General features: G+C 32.0%; 1 protein-coding gene across 1 annotated transcript; it reads right to left on the bottom strand.

Moving 5' to 3' along the window:
• Nucleotides 1-8: 8 nt before the first annotated feature.
• On the bottom strand, nt 9-22179 carry LOC114346960 (E3 SUMO-protein ligase ZBED1-like). The gene is made up of 3 exons (XM_028297693.2): nt 18719-22179; nt 8985-9198; nt 9-3944 (listed from the first exon to the last, which is right to left on the bottom strand). The coding sequence occupies exons 2-3, from the start codon at nt 9190-9192 to the stop codon at nt 2224-2226; spliced, it is 1929 nt and encodes a 642-aa protein (XP_028153494.2). The 5' UTR covers nt 9193-9198; nt 18719-22179; the 3' UTR covers nt 9-2223.
• Between the last annotated feature and the right edge of the window lie 515 nt (nt 22180-22694).

Below are 22694 nucleotides of genomic sequence, written 5' to 3' on the forward strand. Positions count from 1 at the left end.
TAAACATATTTTAAGTTTTTTATTTTTATTTAAGCTATTTATAATACAAAAATAAAAACAATAAAATACAATAATATAATACAATACAATAAAATACAATAATACAATATAATACAATAATAATAATACAATACGATACAATATGCAGGGGTCGGCAACTTTGGCCCGCGGGCCGCATGCTATCCTCTTTTTGAGGGCCCGCCAAAGCATCAATATAATTTTAGAAAAAATCAAAAAACTTAGTGTCGTGCCGAAATGTGGCCGATGACAAAAATGCGGGCTAACAGAATAATGGGAAGGTGTATTTCACTACAACAACAGTAGATACTTAATGAGAAATACAAGTTATTTTTAATTTGGTAAAATAATTCAGGTCTTATCATAGAAAAAATAAATAAAATGCAACAGAAAAAAAAATTAATGAGAAAAAGTGTGAATTTAATGAAAAGTTAATTTCTTTATTAATAATTTTATTAAAGCACTATGCTTAATTTGCAAAGAATCTATAAGAGTACCTATTCAAAGAAATTAGCTTGTCTCACCACTACATGAAACACAAAAGTGAATGTGATAAATTTGAATCTCAGTTCAGACAAAATAAAATTGGCTCTTTACAAAAATCATTAGACGGACAACAAAGCAGCGCTTTTAAAAAATGTAAAGAACGCAATTCAGCATTAAGTAATCAAATATTTCAAAATAGATTGCTTAACATAACAAACCATTTACGGATGGATAGTTCATTAAAAAATTTATTAAGGGGAAAGAAAGAAAATGCAAAATTTTGACGCCTGTCAAAATGTTCAATGCATTTTAAATGTAATCATTTTTTTCGAATCTTGAGAAAACTAATAAGTATTTTTGAAAAATTTAAACGCAGTACTCGTATAAAAGATTACTTTATTACCGAGAGCCGAAAGTCCCTTAGAATGAATATAGTTTCTTTTGGATGAGATATTTAAAATTAAAAATCACACCAAATTTTCTCTTTTTTTTTTCACCCTTGTAACTTATTAAAATAAACATTATAGAAGTTTTCAGGGACTTCGCCTTCGGTAATAACGTAATCTTTCATTCTGCGTTTCAATTTTTCAAAAATAATTATTACTTAGTTTTCTCAGGATTCGAAAAAAATGAATCCCATTTAAATAGCATTGAAACCGAAAGTTCGTACCCGTTCCCTTAACGCAATTTGACCAAAACAATTTTAAAAATTTGAAAATTTTAATTTGTCTGTACGCAGAGCAGTTCGATGTATTAAAATTATATCAATGTTTAGTACAACAACAGAGGTAGAGGTTTAGTACAACAAAAAATGAGGTGTTCTCACCAAATAATGCTTCAAATACGATGTACAGAATAATTTTGAATTCGGTTCCGCTAATGACCTTTCTTTTTGTCCTTAACTTAAAAGTTGAAAAAGTTTAATTTCTCTTGATTCATATTTATCGTATATTTATTTTAACTGTACTAATGTAATATGCGATAGAAATATGGAGGCGATTTTACCTCAACCTTGTACAATAAACGGACAGAAGAGGTCATTTAATTTAAGTACCTCGGGTTATTGGATCGATAGCAGTCTAAATCCTAATCTAGAAATAAGATCTAGAATAGAACAGGCCAGAAAATCTTTCGAAAAAGTTAAAAGACTGCTATATGATTCTCGAAATAAATTCGAAATTCTACTACGTTTATCAAAAACCTACGTTTGGTTGACTCTTCTCTATTCTATGCAGTTGAAATGTGGATCCTTAAAACTGCAACCATTAATAAATTGGAGACCTTTGACATGTGGATCGACCGGAGAATTCTCAAAATTTGTTAGACATCGCATACCTCAAACGAAGAAGTGCTGCACGGAATATGCAAAGCACGATAACTTTTCAACAACACAGTGAAAGTTAGAAAAACATCATACCTAAGCTACATATGTACTGAGAAAGAATAAGCACTAATATATATGCTCAACTGACAGTGAAAGGAAAGATCGAGGGAAAGAGAGGCCTAGGAAGGAAAAGACTATCGTGGCTAAGAAACATCCGACAATGGACAGGGCTAAATTTTGAATAGCTAATAAGAACTGATACGAGACAGACAAGAGTTTGCAATAAAATTGTAGTAGCCAACCTTTACCTTCAAAGGAGAGGGCACTTTAAGAAGAAAAAGAATATGATATAATGAAACAATAAAATATATAAAAACAATGTCGTACATGTAAAATCAAAGATTTTCATTTTCATGTAGAAACATTATCATTTCCACATTTTCTCCGGTCAATCGATTTCTTCTGTCAGAAATTAATTGACCAGCCGTTGAAAATACCCTCTCTGATGGTACTGATGTTGACATTATGCATAAATATTTTTTGGCCAATTGCGCTAAATGCGGATATAAGAAAGCTCTGGTTTTCCACCATTCCAGAGGGTTTTCTTTTCTAGGAATTAGACTTTCGGCTAAATATGCCCTTACTTCGATGATTGCTGCTGCTTTTGAGTCGATGTCTTTTGGTGTCTCTACGGCCTTATCAAAGTCTTCCCAAACTAAATTTTGATCGTCATATGCGGCCGTTTCTTCTCCGGTATTCACTTCGTCATTGTCATGGTCATGAATAATATCTTCCGACCGTCGTTCCGAAATGATTAGTTTAGCTACCTCATGTTGAATATGCTCTTTGGTACTATTGGAGTTATAGTCTGAATCAAACACTTTGGTTTTGAACCTTGGATCCAAAAAAGCACATCTTGCCATTAAAGTGTTTGATTCAGCAGAACCGAATCTTGTCCCTATCTCTTTTTCGTAATGATAGATAAGATTCTTAATTTTGTCACTTGTTGTACTCTGTTCAATTTTATGGACAGCTGAAAGCAGGCCCTTTACAATGACAATTACCTTCGATAAGGTTACATTTTGTTCTGCACTCATCTCTGTAGTGAGCTGTTCAAACGGCTTTAAAACGCAACACATTTCTTTTAAAGCGACCCATTCGGATTCCGTCAACAGTTCTACAGGAATCTGCAGAATTCCTATAGTTGCAGTTAGAGGCTCGCGAACTTTTAGAAAACGCTCAATCATAAAATATGTAGAGTTCCATCTGGTCGCTACATCGTTTTTTAATTTTAATGATCTTTGACCCTCATTCATCTGACCTTGCATAGCCTTAAATTTAGTGTTAGCTTTTGTACTTCTATGAAAGTACTCTACTATCGCCTTAACTTTTTTTCGTAATGGGGACACATCAGAAATTTCTAACCCACTTTGAACAATTAAATTAATCGTGTGAGCAAAACATCCAATGTGACCCCACTCAGTCAACTTTATTGCTGCCTTGATATTTGAAGCATTATCTGAAGTTACCGAGAAGACTTTTTCTAAGATATCCCATTCATTCACAACACTGTATAAGTCATCTTTTAAATGTTGCGCGGTTTTACTATCATCAAACTGATGACATTTTAATAGAGTGGAATAAAGCGTCCAATCTTTTGTAATGAAATGGACTGTATAAGCTAAATAACTCGTTTGACTGTGTTGAGCAGTCCAACCATCGGTGGTAATGGAAACTGAACTAGCGGTGGACAACAAACCTTTCAACTTTTCAGTTTTTTGGCTGAATTTTTGGGGCAAAAATGAATAGGTAAATGTAAAACGACTGGGAATGACATAAGATGGTTCAACGCCCGCCATTAGGTCCCTGAATCCGCCATTTTCAACAAATGAAATTGGTTGCAAATCATGTACAATCATATGTAAAATTAAGTCATTGAGTTCTTGCTGTCGTCGTAGTGAACAAGGTCTATTTAGGTGACTTAATATTGATGTTTGAGAGGGTTGTTTTAATTTTTTAGACGACAAAGGCAATGCAGATTCAGATACACTTGTTAGCGTCGTAATCTGACTTGAAGTTGAAGCAATGGATTGAGCATCTTCATCATCATTTGGCTCTACAAGTAAAAAATGTCGATTAGCCGTCATCGAAAAATATCTATTAATACTCAAGGCAAATTAGAAAAATACAAGGAAAAATTATTTAGTAATTATTGGATTGCTGGAATCGAATCTTAAGATTGCATCAGTAATATAAGTTTATAGAGCTAACAGAAAGGGTGCTATTTTGTTTATTGACAAATTAGCGCTCCAAAATCTTCTATTTTTCAGTTATTGCTCTGTAACCAAGATTTTAATTTTAAACCAAAACTACCCGAATTAAAATTCATAGTAATTTAATTGGACACAGATTTTTCCGCTTTCCTTTGATAAAAATTTTTCTCGGAAATTCGGGTATTCTCAATAAAACTTTTTATTTTCAACTAAAATTTTAGGGAAGCAATTATTCATTATATTTTCAGAAGCCGGCGAAAATGGAACAAAAAATAGTTTAACAACAATTAAATTGTTAATTAATACTATATTGAATATAAATTAAGTCAATTAAGTTAATTATAAATTTACGGTCGCAATAATAACCAGATTCATTGTGGTACACCAGAGTAACTATGAATTTTGTATAAAAAGGCACTACTCGTATACCTGTCTAATGTACTTTATAGAATTGAAATTGGACTATCAATTTATTTAATTATCGATGAATAATTTATTCTACAATTTAGTTGAAAGTAAAAGATTTTGTTGGAAAAACCCAGATTTTCCGAGGAAAATTTTCGTCGAAGGAAATCGGAAAAAAATACCTCTGTGCAGAATTAAATTACAGTAGATTTTAATTCGGGGGGTTTTTGGTTTAAAGCTAAACCCTTCGGAGTTACAGAGCAATAATCGAAAAAAAAAACAAAATTTCGGAGCTCTAATTTGTCAATAAACAAAATAGTACACTTTTTAACAAAATAGCTAAAAAATATATTTTTTCTTCAATTATTAAAATTTGTGTTAAGAAAAAAAATATCCTGTATATTTTATGATGTAGTAAAACTAGTAAACTGAATAATATATTTTGTTTGATTATAATATGTATTACAAACACCCATTCCGTAAAATAGTTATTTATATACCAAGTCAGTAAAGTCTTTACTGACGTGGTGCATACAAAATTTTATCGCCAACATAATTTGGTTGGAAATCAACTTAGAAATTGAATTCCGATGATTCGCACCTTAAAGTTGACTACGTAAGAGTTTGGGCTCTGCAATAATTTAAAAATAATTAAAAATTTATAAAATAAATTGAATAAAAACCTGTCATTTATCTAACTTCTTTAAAATCTCATTACAACTTATAACACTACACAATTTTGTTAATTTGATTATCTTCATTATTCATAAAATTAATCATCTTTAATTTTAATAATCCCTGAATTAAAAACTGGAAAATGAAGTACTGAAAGCTTGGATATAATGCCAAAATATATTTTATCTACAATTTCAGTTTCTACAAAAATTGGATATTGGTTTTTGATACTTACTTGCAATTTACAATTTAAGATCTTTTGAAATTTTAGATGTCATAATAAACAATTTCATGGCAGTGATGACAGATAACTTGCAAGATGGCCGCTTTCGATTTTTAATCGATAGTTATCACTGTTATCAGTATTGAATAATTACTAAATCGGTAAAGTTTTAATTTATTTTATATGAATATAATTACAAAATACTACAGAATTTCACTGTTTGACATAAATTTAATAGTTAATAGCGCAAATTAAATAATTAAAGTAAATAAATTTTAAGTTCACTTAAATTCTCGCAATTCGATTACTGCCATCGATCATTTACATTCAATCTGGTTTAATTTGATTAATCGCGGCAGGTAAAGTAAAATTCTGCTTTCAGTACAATAAAGTGTTAATGTACTGCCGCAAATGAGGGCAAATGAGTACAATAATGAATTATTTTAGTGACTGTTGGCGATAAAAATTATTAACAATGGACACATTTCTTGACCTAGTCTAGATTTACATATACACATTAAACTATTAGACATTATAATAATGATTCATTTCGGCAGTTTTTTTACCTTTCCATAGGTTATTATTGTTGAATAAGGTTTATTATATCCGAGTCTTAAATAAACCTCGTAAATATACATTTCTGAATGGCCCTTATTTTTGTTTTAGTCTTTAGTGTTCTATAAATAAGTCGCTAAGACTTAGACAATTAGACACCGCACGCACACATCTTATGATAAATTGAATGTCACTCAAATGCAATAAAATTTACATGAATAGATTCGTCTCTGAATCAAAGTTTACGGAAATCACATTTTTGAAGTCCATAAAACTGTCCTCTTCATAAAAATTATTAGTATAATTATTATATTGTCACTATTGAAAAAAGATTAACACAGCATGAGACTAACCCTTACTTTGGGGTGGGTCGGTGGAAGTGCACTGTCGTTCTGTCGTACTGTACGCTATGACTGTAAGGTCATCTATAAAAAATACTTTAATACCCGGAGAAAGATTTACAGTTCCTTTTCACAAAATATTTTTATTCTTTCTATCTATGTAGGTATTTACATACCCATATGATATGGATATGATTTTAAATTTATTTATGTGTATCAATTTTCGTTATTAATTGAAATTCAGAGTTGGTGCAATCTACTGATGTAAAGGACATCGTACACATATTATGGAAAATATAATGTCACTCAAATTCAATAAAATTTATACGAATAGATGCGTTTTAAATTAACGGTCAAATCTTATCATTGCGCCAACTCTGTATTTTCAATAATAAGAGCAGAAATTGATATAAATAAATTTGAAATCAAATGGGTACGTACATAAGTTAGAGTTAATATATACTTCGAATCGTTAATAAATTCATTTTTTAGTAAAATTGTGGCTTATTTCCCATAAAAAATACGTAATTATAAAAATGCCACAAGGAAATAGCTTCAGAACAACATTAAGTTAGAGAGAGAAAAAATATTTTAAAATACCCAAATTGTCGGTACTCCATAAATCAGCGGATTAGTTTCACTAATCCGCTTAGACCCAGCGGGGTTTAAGCTCTTGTGAATAGCACCCAGAGCAATAGTAATTGTAACTGACACTTTTACTGACTCAAAAAATGTGATTTCGATAAACTTTAATTGCAATTTGCGCCGTAATTAATCATAATTAAGAGTTGGCGCAATGATAAGATTTGACCGTTAATTTAAAACGAATCTATTCGTATAAATTTTATTGAATTTGAGTGACATTATATTTTCCATAAGATGTGTGCGATGTCCTTTTATTGTATTTGAGTGATATTAAATTTTCCATAACATGCGTGCGGTGTCCTTTCACAAGAAATTTATACTTTTCACTGATAATGCCTGTATAGATAAAGACGACAGATGATACAAAGGAAGCCTCGTTCTCAATGTGATAAATACTGAATTTAACAAATATTTTTGAAAAACATTTTGTCCATTGAAAAAATGATTGCGAAATACTATATGGACATAACTCATTGAAGCAATTTATACGTGGAAAGCCTATCGATTCGGCTATAAATTTTGGGCTCTTTGTTGAAGTAGCGGACATTGTTATAATTGCTGAATCTGCAATGTGCAACTCACTGGGTATTTTTTGACAACTTATTTAACAGCAGAGATTTGTCAATTCATTTACAAAAATGTGGATACCGAGCAATACGAATATTGCGGGAAAATATAATATTATCGAAGTGTCATATACAAGATACGAAAAGAAGCTCGTAGTTCATATGATTTTCAGTTTGATGTACCTAAATAGAGAAATATTTTTTGTAAAATTGAGGTAATAGGTGTGTTACTATAGCATCTAATTTTGACAATATGGAACCTACTAAGCTACTACATTATATTGAACCGTAAGTTCAAAAGAAAACGTTTAATTTCTCAAACACAAGTATAAAAAATTCTAATACATAATTACATGGCAGGCGTTGATCAACACGACTGGTTTGAGTGCTATGGTTTGTTGGAAAATGTTCCACTAAAATCAGAGCCAAGAAGTGGTATTGGTCAATATTCACACGATTCATTGATTTGGCATTAGTAAATGAACTAGTAATAGAACTTCTCTACAACGAGTCAATAAGTCAAATATTACTTTATTAGATTTTCGTCGAACTGTAGCAGTTCCCTACCTAAAATTGACTCTTAGTTCAAGAAGTGTATAGGAAGACCGAGTACATCATCAGCAAAAGTTTCTATGGATGTAAGATTAGATATATGGGAAAGAACCCTTCATGGAAAACGTGAAAAGCAGAGGCGATGTCAGGGGGAAAATTGTAAAGCCAACATACTGTGGAAAATGTACTGTAACATTATGTAAAAATTGTTTTCTACTACAGTATCATAAAAATAAACTTGATTTTATTAGACGTGAATAAAAATTTTAATTCTCGCAACCGATTTAAACCCATTCATACATACCTTCGATTATATGTAATAACTGTAACGCCCAGCGTCCTATTTATGTAAATTAATTTCAAAGATGCAAAGATGTAAATTAATTTCATGTATATTTCCTGATTAACAAGATTACAGATAATTATGTATACCTAATTAAAATTTTGAAATTTGAAAAAAAAATATCTTGGGCGTTAATGGGGTAAGATTCAATTCCAGCAATAAAATACCTTAACTATAAAACTTTTCCCAAGAATTAAAAACAAACAAAAAATAAGAAATTTTTAAGAACAAACAATGATTAATTACAATTTACTATTTTATTCGAAAAAGAAGTAAAAATTTACCTAAGTGGGAAATTATACATACTTATTGACGTTTCGACTTCTACTTAGGAAATCGTTATCGAAATACAAAATATAAATAAATTAAACAAATCCTGTTTATGTTGCTTAATAGAAAAGTTCTTCTAATTTAATTTAATCTGACTCATTCATATTGACAATTCAGACATAATAATGATACCACAAAGAAATAGCTTCAGAACAATATTGATTAACTATTTTTTAAAGTATATTAATTTTATGCAACGTAAAGATTAAAAAAGTATCTACAATAATCTGCCTTAAATGTGAACTTACTTAATCGTTTCAATGATGATGCACCTGTATTGGAACTAGCATGTTTATTTAAAAAGGTGTGATGTTTGATTGATATGTGTTTCTTCAAATTTGACGTTGAACCGCCTTTATAGGAATATATTATTCCACATATATTACACTTGGCCTTCCCATCAGATGAAGGTGAGAAATGTAACCAAATTTCACTTCTTTTATATGTTTCTTCCATATTAACCTAAAAAATTTATGGCTTTTTAAATTTGTACACAATGATATTTACGTTTCATAATGCTACACTTGCATGTAAGGTTTTGTTTACATAACTAAGTAACAGAAAAGAGGATACCAACAACAACCCATATCCGTTAAAAATAAAGCAGGAAAGCAGAAATACATAACTATAACTACTGTATCAAGGTGCCAGAAATGAGAAAAGAGGATACCAACAAAAACCCATATGCATTAAAAATAAAGCGGGGAAGCAGAAATAGTAGAGAGGTGGAAAGGATATTTTGACGAATTACTAAAGGGCAAGTTGTCAAAGAAAATGCGTGAAAGCAAAAGCAGTAAATGAACACTTAGAAGACATACAAGATAAATCGCCCAGCAAAGAACGAATCGAGTAAATAATAAAAAATCTTAAAAATAACAAATGCCCTGAAAGCGATAACATAGCAGCAAAGACAATTCACTTATATGGGTGGAGAATTGCTATGCTAAATGGATATACAAAATCATAAAGGGAGATATGGATAAAATAACGAATAACAGAAAATTGGAAGGAAGCAATTAGTATTTATCCATTACACAAAAAAGGCAACCAAAAAGAATGCAGTAGCAGTAACTACAGAGAAGTAGCATTAATAAATACTGTATCTATATAAAATCCTATCAAAATTCATAAAATATAAACGTGGAAAAGAAGTTGAACATCTAGTATAATAGACGAATATAGGTACTGGTTTAGCCGAGGGAGAAACACAAAGGACCAAGCATTCGAAGCAGAAAACTATGAACAGTGTTCATTGAATACAACTAATAGCACTATTTATCGACTTCCAGCAAACGCAAACATACTAGCATACGATATAATAAAGAAGAAAACATGAAAAGAGGCGCTTGAGAAATCGGGAGTTAGCAGAAAGTTACGCACCATGATACCTCTTAATTTAGAGAATACATAAAACAAAGCCAAATAAACAATCAACCATCAAACAAATTTATAGTAAACGAAGGATTAAGGCAGGGCGATCCTTTGTCATCACTGCTCTTATTAGTCATCAATAAATGACTCCTGTATCAAAAAAGACCCTAAGTTTTGTCGTTTGCGGATGATGTGGTGTTGCCGGCAACAGGAAAAAAGAGCTACAGAAGATGGTAGGTACAGAGAATAGTAAAAGCAGCAGAGAAAATGGGACTGTAGATAAATGAAACTAACACAAAGAGTATGGAATGAACAGATGGTCAGAACAAAAAGGGATAACAGTTTTAAAGTAGAATTAGAATAACTAAAATCATACGAATTCGAAATGGTATAAAGATTTACGTACCTAGAAGCAATAATATTACGTAAACTGAACATTAAAAAAGAAATACAAGCTAGAATAATGCCAGGCAATAGAATAGAAGTATACATGCGCTTAATGGAATGTTAAAAAGCAAGTTTTTATCAAGAAAGGCAAAAATATAGTTATATAGGTATACAAAACAAGTATACAACCAATAATAACATACTGCAGTAAGACATGGACAATGACAAAAAATGAACAATATTTACTGGAGATCTGGGAAAGGAAAATACTGAAGAAGATATATGGAGAGATAATAAAGGACAGTTTATGGATAAGATGAAAAGCTGAGTTAAATGATTTATACAACCAACCTAATATAATATGAGTGATAAAGGCACAGAGACTTATATGGCGACGTCGTCTAGAAAGGATTCCGAACATGAGGACTCTTAAAAGGGTACTAAACTACGCTATAGCCTCAAAAAAGAGAAAAGACCAAAAAGGAGACCAAAAAATATATGGAAGCAAGAGGTCAAAAAAGATATGGAAATATTGGGACTAGAAGATCAGAAAAGAAAAATGAATAAGAGAAAGGGGTGGAGAAAAATCATATATCAAGCCAGAGAAGATCCAGTGGTCAGTACATAAAAACAGGGTGCGGCATTAGTGCGAGGAAGTCCAATTACTCGTTTGGTGTAAGAGATACGAAAAAATGTATTAAGGTAAAAGTTGGGACATATATATTACCATGATTTAAAAATATTTTCAAATACACAATAAACAATAAAATAATTGTTTAAACAATTTCTGCCCAAAAATTTCTCCCGGCACCAATGACCAAATCACTCTTCGCCCTTATAATTTTTTGAAAGGGAACATTTTTGAACAGGAATCCGCAAATAAAAAGAAACAGAATCAGAAAGTAGGTATAAAATAAAGTCTCCCTACAAACTGTACCTTGGACATTGAACTCAAAAATAGACAGGAACTTCTTAAAATGGCATGTGTTCGTGTTTGTCCTTTTTACTAATCGCACGTGTCATCATCACTCAAAATTTCTCATGTGTGTGTGGTCCACTAGTCCACTCAATCACTCAACTTAAGAGAAAAATTACAAACGACCTTTTTTGTTTTGAATGACACAAAAAATCTTCTTCTAACCAAAAATTAAAATTAACCGAAACAATTTTAAAATTGAACAGTACCTACTTCAAAAAATTTTCAAAAATTGTTAAATTCTACGTGTACCAGTGAAAACACAGAAATGATCCGATATAAGGACGACCTGCACTCATGCGCACTGATCTGTTTAATGGATAAAAATTATAAATGTAATTTAGTATGTTAAAAATTATTATAAAATACAAGGAGTGCCTGATATAATTTTGTCCTGACTGATTAAAAAATATCACTTTTTTTGTAAATTTTACTAAAATTTTTTCGGCTATGGCAGATATTATTTTAAATTTTTTGGATCATTCAAAACAAACAATTCTGTAATTTTTCTCTTAGTTGACCGTTTTTTAGTTATAACAATTAAAATAAAAAAAAACGAAAAATAACGATTTTCACGGCTCAAAAACAAGTAAAAATATCATTTTTGTTCCTTATGTCTACCAGTTCTTTATAACTATTTTGGACTTATTTCATTTTCAAACATTGTTTTTTAGTTGTTAATGTAGGCCCATCACCCGTCTTCCCATTTCCCATAAGGAACTTTCCTCATTAACAATTAGTGCTTATTATCAAATCATTAATTTAACTATTTTGATTACGAAATAAGCCACAATTGAAAAAATAATTGTCATTGTCAAATCGAATGTCGTTGTCAAAATACAAAAAATTATTAAATTAAACAAAAATGGTGTTTCTTAGTAAAAATTCTTCTAATAATTTATTTAATCTCACTAATTTACATCGGCAATTCAGACATATTATATTATACATTTTAAAGTAGAAGACTAAAATGATATTGCCAATATTTATCAGTTGTTTTCCTGAGACGACTTTACTGAAAGATAGTTCATTCGATTACGTGAAATCAACCCAACTCAAGAATATTTGTCACAAAAAAATCATAGCATGTGATCTGTATTTAAAAAGACAACCACATGCAACGGTCACAGTAAAATTCTCGTGTTAAAGATTTCATAGTAAATCACGAGGGAAAACCAGGAAAAAACCTCGCGTATGGAATCTCTAACACGAGAATTTTACTGTCACCGTTGCATTTGGTTGTCTTTTTAAAGACAGATCACATGCTACGATTTTTTTGTGACGGATATTCTTGAGTTGGGTTGATTTCATGTAATCGAATGAACTATCTTTCAGTAAAGTCGTCCCAAAAACGCAACTCTTTAATTTTAGCAATACCATTTTAGTCTTCTACTTTGTCTGCATTGCCGATATAAATTAGTCAGATTAAATAAAATAGAAGAATTTTTTACTGAGCAACAACATTTTTGTTTAATTTAGCAATATTTTGTATTTTGACAACGACATCCGATTTGGGCGTCGAAACGTTAATAAAATAATTTTTTCAATTTAATTGTGGCTTATTTCCCAATTAAAATAGTTAATTATAAAAATACCACAAGGAAATAGCTTCAGAACAAAATCATGACTTGATGAATTCAAAAAATAGTTATTTTTCTACGGCCGTGCTTAAACAGCCACTTTCCCGCACGCATTTCGTTACCGAAAGTTGCACTTTCCCGCACGGCGTGCGGGAAAGTAGAATACCTTCTAATATTATACTATAATACATAGAATAAACTAATATTGAGATATTATTTACTAATTTATTTCAAATGTATCTTATTGTGTTCATGTTATAATGAAATTATTGCAATAATTCGATGAAATAAAATTATTTTGACATAATATATAAAAGTCACATCAGTAGAAAATTACAATGGTTTTAAATCGTCGTCATGGAAACTAATGTCGTCGGCATGGTAACCCATTAAATTAAAAGTTTGGTTTTGACAACCTTGTTAAAGAATTAATTAGTGTATTTTTACTCCTAAATAAAAATTGATATGCCTCTATTTTTTGTGGTTTTTTTCCAAACGTACGGCCCTAGAAAAAAGAGACTGCCGTTGACCCGAACGACGCGACAGCGGAATTCGGGCAAGCAGTCGAGTGCGGGGAAGACACTTTCCGCATGAGTTAGGAACAATATTTTTTCTAGGACCGTACGTTTGGAAAAAACGCCACAAAAATAGAGTTACATCAATTTTTATTTAGAAGTGAAAATACACAAATTAATTCTTTCACAAGGTTGTCAAAACCAAACTTTCAATATAATGGGTTACCACGACGACGATATTGGTTTTCCATGACGACGATTCAAAACCATTGTAATTTTCTACTGATCTGACGTTTAAATAATACGTCAAAATAATTTAATTTCATCGAATTATCTCGCAAATTTCATTAAAACATGAAGACAGTAAGATAAATTTGAAATAAATTAGTAAATAATATCTAAATATTAGTTTATTGTATGTATTATAATATACAGTGTGTCCACAGATGGGGTTCCTAAGAGGAAAAACTTTTTATTTTCAATTTTAGCGAAAAATGTCATTCTTGATAAGTTTTGCTTGTTCTAAAACCCCATAAAACGAAATAAAATTCAAGTTTTTCAAAACCTGCTTAATTTTGTAGCCAATTTTCAGTAAATCTATAAATTTTTGCACTAAGTTCGAAATCATAACAATAATCTAGTGTTGGTAAGCTACAATGTAGCTTAGTAACTGTCAACTCCGATAAATATTTTGCGAATTGGCATTTTTTTTTTCGACAATGTTAAACAAAATATTGATCAATAATGACATTCACAAGATAAATTCTTTGTTGAACGCTTAAAGTTGTCGAAAAAAAATGACAATTCGCAAATTATTTATCGGAGTTGACAATTACTAACCTACATTGTAGCTTGGCAACACTAGATTATTGTTATGATTTCGAAGTTAGTGCAAAAATTTATAGCGATTACATAAAATTGGCTACCAAATTAAGCAGGTTTTGAAAAACTTGAATTTTATTTCGTTTTATGGCGTTTTAAAATAAGCAAAACTTTTTATGAAGAATGACATTTTTCGCTAAAATTGAAAATAAAAAAGTTTTTCCTCTTGGGCACCCCATCCGTGGACACACTGTATTATACGGCCATATTACAAGGTATTTTACTTTCCCGCACGCCGTGCGGGAAAGTGCAACTTTCGGAAACGAAATGCGTGCGTGAAAGTGGCTCTTTTAGCACGGCCGTAGAAAAAATATTTTTTAATTGTGTTTTTGAGCTTTGAAAATTCTCATTCTTCGGTCTTTTTTAGTTTTAAATTGTTTACAGTTGGAAAACGATCAACTTAATAGAAAAATAATTACAAAAGACGTTTTTTGTTTCACAAAGATCCAAAAAATCTAAAATAATATCTGCCCGGGTGGAAAATATGTAGTAGAATTTATAAATAAAAGTCATTTTTTAATTGTTAATTAATAATTATAGTCAGGACAAAATTAGATCGGCACATCTTGTTTTCTATATAATATTGTTAATATACTTACATACATGCTGAGGAAACTTGAGGGAAGACAAAAATAGCAAATACTGACATGAGGAATACGGATTGGTGGACGGACGAAATACGAGAGAAAATAAAGAACAAAAAAGACAAATGGAAGAGACACGTAAGCACAAAGAACCCGGAAGATTACGAGGCATATAAATAAAAAAGGAAAGAGATTAAACTAGCAGTGAAAGTAGGAAAGGAAAGGTCATGGGAGCTGTTTGGACAACAAATTATAGGGAAAACTCTTCTACGGCGCATTAAAGCAACCGACAAAAGAAAGAGCACACGATGCCGAATATAAAAGAGAAGAATGGAAACGTACTAAAAGAAGAAAAACAAATAATGGTAAAATGGAGAGAACATTTCAAAGAGCAAACACATGCAGACAAGGACAACATAGTGGAGATACAATGAATGAAGAACAACAAGTGGAATCCATAACAAGAGAGGAATTAGACAAAGCAATAGAGTAAAATTAGGCAAATAATCACCAGGTAAGGATCATATCACCCCGGAAATGATCAAATTCATGGGAATAGAGGAAATGGACAGCATGAAAGAACTAATGAATGATATCTTAAGTAGAGCAGAAATACCAAAGGACTGGAAGAAAGACATTAAATTACCAATTACCAATACACAAAAAGGGAGACAAGAGAGACAGTAATAATAACTAGGTATCACCATATCAAGCATCCCTGGGAAGTTATTCGCAGGAATAATAGATACAAGAATAGAAACCCAAATAAAACAACTATGGAAGATACACAGTGTGGATTCAGGAAGAACAGAAGCACGCAAGACCTAATATTCACAATAGGACAAGTAAGTGAGAAGGTAATCAATAGGAATAAAGAGATAGGTACATATATGCTTCATCGACCTGGAAAAGGCGTTTGGCAGAATCCGAAGAAAGGACGTATGGAAGACAGTAAATGAAAGAGGAGTCGACAGGCTTCTAATAGAAGTAATAAAGGATATGTACAAAAATAATACAAAGACAGTAAGAACTAATAACGAGGAATCCAGAGAATTTACTACAAGTCAAGGCGTCAAACAGGGATGCGTGTTGAGTCCACTGCTATTCTCAGTGGTACTGGATGATGCAATTAAGAAAGCCAAAAGAAGAATGAGAAAACTAACATTAGGATATTGGCAAATGAACTATTGGAGCTACTATTTGCAGACGACATGGTATTTATAGCAGAAAACAGAGGAGACTTACAGAAAAATCTTGAAATCCCAGAAGAAAAACTATCACAAACATAAATATGAAAATTAATATAGATAAAACAAAAACAATGATAATCTCAAATACCAGGAAGACACAAGCAATAGAATTAGACGGAAAACAACTAGAGCAAGTGTAATATTTTAAATACCTAGTAATAATAATTGAATCAAATGGTAAACAAGACATGGAAATAAACGATGGAATGGGACGAACAGGAAGGTTATTTAACACTACGAAAATATACCAGATACCAGAGAAAATAAAAACGGGAGTAGTTAGTTAGATCAGTAGTTAGATCAACAATCATGTATAGCAGCGAGGCATACACAATACACATTGACGGGGAGACAAAAATCCAGAGTCAATGCTACGGAAATGAGGTAATGAGGAAAATAGCAAAGAGTTATGTGCGTAGATGAAATCAGGAAAGAACTCAAAAAGAAACGATTGGCACTGGAAAGTGCAAGAAACTTAACACAGGATCGGAAAGCATGGAGACTACAATGCCAAACTCAACTCCACCAGCCTTACACCTGAAGGTAGAAAGCCTTAGGACTAAGAGTAAGTAACATACTAAATTACATATCAAATAATAATTTTTATCAATTAAACAGAGATCGGCGCAGGTCGTCCTTATATCGGATTCTCTACTATAGATGATTAATCCTAAATCAAATAATGCGGAGGTAGCTGATTGATTACGTAAGTAATTAAGAATTAAAAAAAAACGTATATGATTAAAAAATAACTTAATTAAATAAAATGCACATTACTTTACACAATACTTAGCATAACAGTCAAATTTCCATTTACCCATTTTCGCAGCAAGAGCAAGTAGTAATTCTCTAGTTAAAGAGACAGTTAAGAAAGAGAAAAATAACAGTTGGGACATATTCGGAGAAAAAATGGATGAAAAAGCACAGAGAATGTAAAATTATTTTATAGCACCTGAAAAACCTAAGACGTATCAAAGAAACAAAACTAAAACAAATAATAAACAGGGAATGAACGAAGGAACAATAATAAACGACGAATAGAAAATAATGGAAAGATGGAGGGAAAATTTCGAGCTGATACTGAATGGAAAGCAAGGGAATATAATGGAAAAAGAAAGCCACATCAACAGAGAATAAACGAGAAACATGGAAAATTCAGAAACTGTAGAAAAAGAAGAACTGGAAGAAGCAATAAGATAAAGATTTGAAAAGCACCAGGAACCGATGAGGTAGCACCACAAATGTTGAAATATATAGTAGTAAAAGGAAAAGAAAAATTGTTAAGTATACAAATAATCTAATCTGGAAGAGAAAAATAATACCCAGAGAATGGACGAATGCAATAATTATACGTATGTATACACAAGAAAGGAATAGAAAACACAAGAGACTGTAAGAACTGTAGATGTATATCACTACTATATGTAGCAGCAAAATTATACGAAACTGTAATATAAAGGACAATTAGAACAGAAATAGAACACAACTTAAAGTACGTACAAAGTGGATTCAGGAAATGACATAACACCATCCAATAAGCATTAGAAAAAGCCTTAAAGAAAAATAGAGAAATATATCTGAGCTGTATAGACAAGAAAAAAGCATTCGACTCAATCAAAAGAAAGATATATGGGTAAGCCTAAAGAAGAAACAAGTAAGTGAAAAACTGATCGAAGCAACAAAAAGTATATACATACATGAAAAAAAAAACAAATACAATAAAATGCTAAATATGCAATCAGAACCATTTGAAACTACACAATGAAACTAGACAAAAACTGGATTTTAAACAAAAGACATTAGAGCAGAATTCATGCAGCAGAGATGAAGTACTTCAAAAGAACCAAAGAAGAACAGATAGAATAAGAAATGACGAAATAAGAGAAAAACTTAAAATCAAACCGATACTCGACTCAATTAAGGAGAAAAAATTGGCATGATTCGGAAATTTAACCCGGATGGACAATAACAGACAAGTGAAAGGAGTGTGGGAAGCAAATCCAATAAGGAAGAACAGAACAACAGAAGAGGGCGACCCATTATGCAATGGAATAGTGGCATCTCGCAGATACTACAAAGTAAGGGTAAAACTTGGCAAGAAGCAACACAAATGGCAATGAATAGGAAAGAATGGAAAAAGTTCATTAAGCACTTGAGTCTAGACGCAACTTTCGACACCTTAGACGAGGACTGATTAAGTTTGAATGAATGATATAAAAAATAATGCAAAAATTTTTGTAAAAAATGCAATGAACGGGTATGTTTTTAAATTATGAATGGCCCTACACTGAAAGTTATCAATATGTCTACTGATTAAGTAAGATAAATGATTAAAAAAAATAACGTAATTAAATAAAATGCATATTATTATTTAAATAAAATAATAATAGGCTACACTTTACACAATAATTAGCATAATATTCAAATTTCCACTTACCGATAGCTACTTTCGTAGCAAGTAGCAATAGCAAAGATACGTCTTTTGAAGAGTGAAGAGTTGAAACTGAAACGGCTTCTTCTTCTTAGCACTTAGCACAAGGGTACGTAACGTATTGCTTGTTTGAGCGTTAATTAGAATCTGAAACACTGAAATGAAATTGAAATCTTCGGAGCATCGTAGTTTCCTTCTACCCCTTCCTTCTATCCAGAAGTAGAAAGTTAAATCCTTTATCCTTTTGTCCATTGAATCTCGATGGTCAAAAAGCACACATATGGTTCCATATTACGGAAACCTCGTTCGTTACAACTTATCTCGAAATTCGGAATAATACACAATTGACAAGACAAGACAAATTACTTTATCACACACATTTCAAAAAAGTACTTCATTTCCTTCGTAAAAAGATACGGGCACAATTAGACTTGTCGCTCAGTTGTAAGTCCATATGTTGTAAGAGAAATTTATGAGGGGCTTTTGAATTTTCAAAAACCATGCCTTTTGTTAAATGCGTAACCATTAAAAGTAGATATTTAACTCAACACAAGAACGTGTCAGGGAAGTTCCTGGAACTTAATTACTCGCAATTTCGCGGTACTAAACTATTTTAACACGTTAACTGCCTCATAGACGTTTACTTATTAATTTTTGGCGAAGTTAAAATAAGGTAAATATTTTTAAACTAAACGTACATAGAGGTATAGAAGAAGGGTTGGTGGTGAATAAGGGTTTTATCTATGGTGAGTGAATCCATACATAAAAATTACAAACATGTTTTTTTGTTTGTACAAAAGGGTGTACCTATGTATAAATTTAGATCTGTTATCCAGTGATAACAAAAACTCCAATAGTCTCTTAGATTATTGAAATGTGCCTTTAACGCTAAGTACTTCACTGCACTTCACTGCTGCTTAGAACCTAAGAACCTATACGGTAGCTCCAGTGGTTTGTGGCTCTTCAGTCTCCGAGTCTGCTCAGTGCTCACTATTATCTATCAGGATTAGTGCAAGATTGTTTGGGTGGTTTTTCAATTCCACCAAATAGCGGCTGCTGTATTCACTTACTATTTCCTTAACTGTGCCTACTTGGGATCGTCTCGGATTTCCCTGTTTGGTATAAACCAAGAAGGTGCATTTGTTATGGTCCCTAGTACCTTCGACTGAAAGCGTATAGTTGTACATGTACACTTGTACCTATATGAATATGTTCTGTTAGAATATGTACTTGTACCTATATCATAAACTGGTACTGGTAAAATGATACGCAATTTGGGTTTCACAAAGGCCTGGGAACTCGTGAAGTTCTTTTTTCACTTAACATACTTATACAAAGGTGCCTGGACGTCAATCAAGATATATACAGTCGGAAAAATGAAAGAATACCTATGAACGAACATACAAAATACGCTGTATTTTCCTGTTACCGTGTCACAAAGAAAATTGTCCAGTGCAAGTACGTGTAACAATAATTATTACATGTACTTGCGCTGGCCAATTTTTTGTGTAACACGGTGACAGGAAAATACAGCGTGTTTATATGTTCGTTCATGGGTATTCTTTCATTTTCCTACTGTATGCGTGTTTTATTGACTATAATAAATCATTCGATAAAGTACGACATTAACAATTATTAATGCATGTCCGGGAATCAAAGAACATAGACTACAAATGACCTCAGGATTATATCGAATTTATACTATAAGCATTGAGCAAAAGTACGTGTTAACAATCAGTTGTCAGAGGAAATTGAAATCAGACGTGGAGTGAGACAGGGATGCGTGTTGTCGCCAATTCTTTTTAATGTCTACTCGGAAGCGATCTTAAAAAAAGCTCTTGAGGGTGAAACAGGTGGAATAAAAGTAAATGGAGTTCCCATTAACAACATTAGATATGCGGATGACACTGTCATCTTAGCTGAAAATATTGGGGATTTTCAGAGGCTGGTGACCAGAATATAGGAGTTTGGACAAGAATACGGGCTACCAATGAATGTCAAGAAGACAAAGTTTATGAGAATATCGAAAACTCAAAGAAATAACGAAAATCTATTCAAAAACGGATCGAATATCGAACGAGTCGACCAATATGCATATCTTGGAACAATGATCCAACTCCACAGGAGATTACTTACAGGAAATCAAAATCAGAATAGAAAAGGCTAGAGTAAATTTTAACAAAATGCGAAAAGTGCTCTGCACAACAGCTTTAAAGTTGGAGCTAAGAGTTAGGTTGGCTAGATGCTACGTTTTCTCGACTTTGCTTTATGGAATGGAAGCTTGGACCTTGAATGCTGCATCAATGAAAAAACTAAAATCATTCGAGCTGTGGGTGTACAGAAGAATTCTGAAAATATCGTGGACAGAACACGTCACAAACAAAGAGGTTCTGAGAAAGATGAATAAAGAGATGGAAATCCTAAATACCATCAAAATAAGAAAATTGGAATATCTCGGACATATTTCACGTGGAGAGAGATACAGCTTGCTTAAATTGATTATGCAGGGAAATATTCAAGGAAAGGGAAGCATAGGGAGACGCAGAATATCATGGCTGCGCATGAACTTTTCAGAGCAACCGTCTCTAAAATACGAATAGCTATGTTGATTGCCGCCTCCGCAGCGGAGATGGCACTTAAAGAAGAAGATCCTAAAAACCCTCGAGTAATCTGTTTGCATCAATTAAGTGGCAAAAACCCTCTAAACTCTAGATGACGTACCTTTGAATAACCCTGGATACCAGAGGTGCTTCGGAGGTCGGTTCTGATTGCATATTCGTATTCAGTGACCCCAAAAACCCCCCGAATAACAAAATCTGACCGTATACTGATTTTGACATGTTTATGAACTTTTGGATGCATTTTATACATTTTAAAATGCGCTTATGCATTTCCACCCATTTTTCTATTGTAACCTTTTTCTTGAGTTCATCCTGAACACAACGCAAAAAGTTGCAAGTCTAGGTGCTCTATTTAAAAATCTATTTATTCTGGTGCTTTTAGTGCTAAATGCCCTGGTCTAATTCTAATAAAACCAATGCAATGCATACAAAATTAAAGTTGTTGATCATTGATCATACTCATACTGTAGAAACATAATCATTTCCACATTTTTACGGTCAGTCTAGAAAGTATGTAAGTAAAGTAATGGTTGTAGATTGTAGATACAATAATCGTTACTCGCTCTTCTGATACGATTGGTAAGAAGTAACGAAGTAATCAGAGTAATCAAAGTAGATACAATAGTCATTAGTCGCTCTGATACGATTGGTACGAAGTACCGAAGTAATCAGAGTAATCAAAGTAATCAGAGTAATCAAAGTAATCAGAGTAATCAAAGTAATCAACGATTGGTACGAAGTAACGAAGTAATCAGAGTAATCAAAGTAGATACAATAGTCACTACTCGCTCTGATACGATTGGTACGAAGTAACGAAGTAATCAGAGTAACCAGAGTAATCAAAGTAATCAACGATTGGTACGAAGTAATCAGAGTAATCAAAGTAATCAGAGTAATCAAAGTAATCAGAGTAATCAGAGTAATCGAAGTAATCAGAGTAATCAAAGTAATCAGAGTAATCAAAGTAATCAGAGTAATCAAAGTAATCAGAGTAATCAAAGTAATCAGAGTAATCAAAGTAATCAGAGTAATCAAAGTAATCAGAGTAATCAAAGTAATCAGAGTAATCAAAGTAATCAGAGTAATCAAAGTAATGAGAGTAATCAAAGTAATCAGAGTAATCAAAGTAATCAGAGTAATCAAAGTAATCATAGTAATCAAAGTAATCAGAGTAATCAAAGTAATCAACGATTGGTACGATGTAACGAAGTAATCAGAGTAATCAAAGTAACGATTTGTTTCTCTGAATAGTAATCGTTACTTTCGGTAATCGCAAGTAACGAGTACTTTGTAACGAATAGTTACTTTTTCAACATCACTACATCTGGTTAGGGATACATTCCGTTTCGTAAAACTTAACG

This window comes from Diabrotica virgifera, chromosome 4, assembly GCF_917563875.1.
Source record: "Diabrotica virgifera virgifera chromosome 4, PGI_DIABVI_V3a".
Classification (NCBI taxonomy): domain Eukaryota; kingdom Metazoa; phylum Arthropoda; class Insecta; order Coleoptera; family Chrysomelidae; genus Diabrotica; species Diabrotica virgifera.

Excerpts from the sequence above, each read along its gene's own strand:
- LOC114346960 (XM_028297693.2), bottom strand. The coding sequence starts at position 9,192 with ATGGAAGAAACATATAAAAGAAGTGAAATTTGGTTACATTTCTCACCT. Across the intron at positions 3,945-8,984 it reads ATCATCATTGAAACGATTAA|AGCCAAATGATGATGAAGAT; the intron begins GTAAGTTCACAT and ends TTTTACTTGTAG.